The 4,237-nt window shown below is 48.3% G+C and overlaps 1 protein-coding gene across 1 annotated transcript; it reads right to left on the bottom strand.

The window, feature by feature from the left end:
- Positions 1-377: 377 nt before the first annotated feature.
- Positions 378-2,680, bottom strand: LOC123463541 (WAP four-disulfide core domain protein 18-like). The gene is made up of 3 exons (XM_045159547.1): positions 2,599-2,680; positions 1,860-2,002; positions 378-434 (listed from the first exon to the last, which is right to left on the bottom strand). The coding sequence occupies exons 1-3, from the start codon at positions 2,678-2,680 to the stop codon at positions 378-380; spliced, it is 282 nt and encodes a 93-aa protein (XP_045015482.1).
- Positions 2,681-4,237: the final 1,557 nt, after the last annotated feature.

Genomic DNA, 4,237 nt, shown 5'->3' with positions numbered 1-4,237 from the left:
AGCTGTATACCTTGATGTGAGAGGCCCTCTCATTTAATCTTGTTTCATTGAACAAAATGATGCCCACAGAATGTCCCAGGTAATACGTCAAAGACAGAAACCTGACAGGAGGAAGGAGTGAGGCAGGAGGACCTGGTCTCTGACCTGCTGGGATCCTGGATGCTTGGTGTTTATGGGCCTGTCTGTAGGGTGTTAGTGTGGAAGGTTAATGGAAGAACAGTCCACGAGAATAATGCCACAGATAGAGTTTATTTGGACACAAGCACTTTAGAGAGCAGTCACCCACGAGAGACCTTCGTCTTCAAGGGCTGTCATTCCAGAGCGAGGGGTATATAAGCAGAGGAGTCATGCCTGCAGAAGAAGTCTGGGGCTGGTCATCAGGCCTGGTTGTCATCATCCACCCCATCTGCCACAGGGCTGTCAGTGCTGGTCTCCTACAATACAAATTTGATCATGACGTTTTCTCTGCTGAGCAGCCTCCAGCTATTGAGCACTCAAAGCCCATGGCAGGCGCCTCGTTGCTCTTTCTTCTCCCTCCCACACCCCGAGCCTCCGAGACATCTAGCCAGCACAACTACTTTCTCATCTTCTGAGCGCATTCACATTTTCCTGCCCTCTGAACTGGCTTGACTTGTGTGTCAGGCTTACTTACCCTTAGATCTGCACATGGTACTGTGACATGTTCCTCCCTTCCCAGAGGCAAAGCCAATTTCACTTTTTTTGTCTGTTTGTTTTCTTGAGGTAGGGTCTCACTCTATCCCAGGATGACCTGGAAGTTGCTTTATAGTCTCAGACTGCCTCAAACTCACGGTGATCCTCCTACCTCTGCCTCCCAATTGCTGGGATTAAAGGCATGTGCCACCACATCCAGCTAAATGTATAGCCCGGGCTGACCTCTTTATCCTCCTGCCTCTGCCTGTTCAGCAATTTCCTTCTGCCATGCACCCACACAACCGGCCAATTTTGCTTTTAGAACTTACTGGAAATTGTTTAAAAACTTAAGGTTGTGACACAGGTCTTTTGCCTACTCAGATTAATATTTTTATTTAACTCTAACACATGCCTACCTGTGACATAGAAAATATTCAAATAAATAAGGGTTCCCATGAAATAGGTCAACTTTCTTCCTACCAGGAACACCTGATTTTTGAGGAGAGCTAAACCTCTTTGTTTGGGAAAGAGAAGAAGAATGAGAAATCTTAGTTAATAGTGGCCATGGAAAGGTAAGGTGAGTGTTACTAATCTCACTTGAGTGCCATGGGGCTATCTTTGGAGAGGGGAGAGTCTTAGATATTGCAACCAAACATACTTCTGCCATTGACTCACAGAAACTCTCATTTCTTTTCTTTCTTTGTGTGGGCAGGTCTGTATGTGTGTGTGGTGTGTGCACATGGGAGTGAGTAGGCATATACATATGAGTGTGGTGTGTGTGTGCGGTGTGTGCCTGTTGGGTTGGGAGTATATGTTCATAGGTATGTGGGTCCATTCATGTGAGCTGGCACACTTGTGTGAGCCCATGTGTGCACTTAGCTAATGTCTGGTACCTTCCTCAGTCCCCTTCCCCCTCATTTGTGGCTGAATGTATAGCTTACTGATTGGTCTGAGCTGGCTAGTCAGGGAGCCCCAAAGCTCCCCATCTCATCCTCCCTAGAGCTGGGATGAAGCACGTGTGTCATCATACTGGGAATTTCATGTGGGCGCCTGGAAGCATACTTGGGTCCTTTTCCCACAGAGCTATCTCCACATGCAGTTCCTTTTCCTTGGAACCATATAGACTCCTTAGTGCCATGAAAAAGGCAGTATCTGTCCCCTGGGAACTTGTCCACCCCTTGGGTGGCTCTTCCCTGGTTTCTACTCACGTGGAAGACAGGCTGCAGGCAGATGTGACCACAATCAGTGCTGCAGCACTTCATTTTCTTGGGACAGGAGTTATCTCCAGAACACCTTTCCACACAAATCCCTGCAGTTCCCAGGCGCACCTTAGGACAGGCTCCAGGTTTCTCTTGGCCTGAAATGGACAGTGGTGGTTGTGGAGTCTGCAGTGAGTGAGTCAGGGTGACCCTGATGCTGGTGGTCTAAAACCTCATCCTATGCAGGACACCTCCTGCTTCCATTTCCTCCTCGGTGCTCCTAGATGCTTCCTTCCGCGCCACCAGCGCATGCGCTCTGTTCACCAGTGAGACTGGTGGGAGATGTTCTCCCACTCCAAAGCATGTGCATCTCAGCAGTGCAGAAACTGCAGTGTCACCCTGCCCCCATCCTTTGCATTGTTGCAAACCTTATAAAATCTCTGACCTCCACCAGCCTCCTCTCATTCCCCACTACCTCCGACACATTAAGAGAGACTAACCCTGGGGTCCCGTATTCAGAGCTCATCTCCTGACCTGGGGAGCCACCCTGCTCTGCTCCAGCATCAGTCCTCACTGAGTTGGTAAGAATGGGACGTTCGATGGGATGATCACTGCCATAGCTCAACCGAATTGGGTCTGATCTAAGCAGTGGATGCAGGGCCTGTCTCTGCGGCAGCTAAGCCTCAGGCCACGGACTGGGCTCCAATCCCCCCTCTGCTCTCAGCCGGGGATCCCATGGCATACTCACTTCTGGGAGATCTCAGAGCCCAGGCCATGTCCATCCCCACGGCGATTAAAGCCACCAGAACCACGACTGTGACTGTCCTCATGTTGGCGTTTGCTGTGAGGCACACACAGAGCAAATTTATACCCTCAGCATCAGCAGAGACACGTGGGTGGGGCAGGAGGCAGTCAACCTGGAAATATTTGAAAAATCATAACATTTCCGGAGAGCACCTACTGGTAATCTAATTATTTTGTTCTGTTTCACAACCTGATTTTTCTAGTTGTGCTATTACAGATGCAAATGGCAAAGTGAAGAAATCCAAGTATGGCTTTTAGTACTGTGTTCCTTGTTTTACCACAGTTTGGCTTTTATATGAGTGATGACCGAGGACAAGAATGACCTATGTGTGATTCTTGTCCCGGCCAGCTGGTAATTGAGCAAGGACACGTGGGGAAATTAACCTGAATGAGAAAAGGCAAACAGACACAAGAAGGAGACCATGCTAGATGTTTGTCAAGGCCTCAGAGTCTTTAATTTTTATACAGTGGTTATATAGGGGAAGAAAAGTTGGAGAATAAGGTGGCTGTTGTGATTTAGGGCTTTGAAATTGTCAGGAAGCCTAGAGCGGATATAATTAGGTGTTCATCTAATCTTGCCTCAATGGCTTAACATCCTGAATGCACCAGGCTTCACATCCTGACCATAAACTGGCCTTTTGCAAAAGATAAGATTCTGTAAGCAGTCTGCTGACCGACGTTCCAGAAGTATCTAACAGAAAGCTGGATGGACCAGCTTTCTGAGTAATGAGTCAGCTTATGAGCAGGCCCAGGCGAAATGGAGAGGCTTTTACTCTATAGCTCCTGACAGATTCATAATCAGAGAGAGAGAGAGAGAGAGAGACAGAGAGACAGACAGACAGACAAACAGACAGACAGACAGACAAAGGGGGAGCTGAAGCTGGCATGTCAGGTGCAGATTGGCATGGTCTACCTGGGGGCTTCCTATAGGTCTTGTCATAAGGATATGAAATGCTTCTGGGAGAGATGGTGAATGTATGCTCTGGAGTCATTTGCCAGCTCCTCCTCCCCTCAAAGGACTGACATTTCTAAATAGGAATAGATTGAGGCCACTCTTACCTACACTGGTAGGTATTGAAGCCACTGCAGGAGGACATGGATGTTCAAAGACCAAACCTGGGGCACTTGAAGATTGAGAGACCAGCTGTACTCTGATGGTTGCTGGTCACTGACCACTGTTGCTCTGTGCTCACAGGCGCCTAGAGGGAAGGCTGCATAGGTGAGCTGAGGAGGGAAGTGAGCCAAGGGATCACACCAGATGTCCCATAGACATTGAGTAGAAGACTTGCCCTATTACCAACACTATCACAGACTCTTCAGGAAAAAGCTATAGTGGTAAAACCCCAATGGTACTGGGAGAAAGTTCCAAATGTCTGCCTAGCTCTCTCAGCAGGTACCTTGTCTGAATCCAAACACCAATTGGGACAAAGGGTTATTTCTCAGGATTTGAGATGTTTTGGGGTCATACGCTGTGTAGCATCATGTCTCCAGGGGCCCTGGTCCCTTCCTTCTGACTGAGGAGTGATTCCTGCATTTTTGTAACTTTAAATGGGTGCACCAGGGCCTCGAGACACTGCAAATGA

This window comes from Jaculus jaculus, chromosome 9 (genome assembly GCF_020740685.1).
Source record: "Jaculus jaculus isolate mJacJac1 chromosome 9, mJacJac1.mat.Y.cur, whole genome shotgun sequence".
NCBI classification, from domain to species: Eukaryota; Metazoa; Chordata; class Mammalia; order Rodentia; family Dipodidae; genus Jaculus; species Jaculus jaculus.
Note: the sequence above shows the minus strand (reverse complement) of the source record. Positions and strands in the feature narration are given on the sequence as shown.

Excerpts from the sequence above, each read along its gene's own strand:
- LOC123463541 (XM_045159547.1), bottom strand. The coding sequence starts at position 2,680 with ATGAGGACAGTCACAGTCGTGGTTCTGGTGGCTTTAATCGCCGTGGGG. Across the intron at positions 2,003-2,598 it reads GGCTCTGAGATCTCCCAGAA|AGAAACCTGGAGCCTGTCCT; the intron begins GTGAGTATGCCA and ends TTTCAGGCCAAG. Across the intron at positions 435-1,859 it reads GCCTGCAGCCTGTCTTCCAC|GAGACCAGCACTGACAGCCC; the intron begins GTGAGTAGAAAC and ends TTTGTATTGTAG.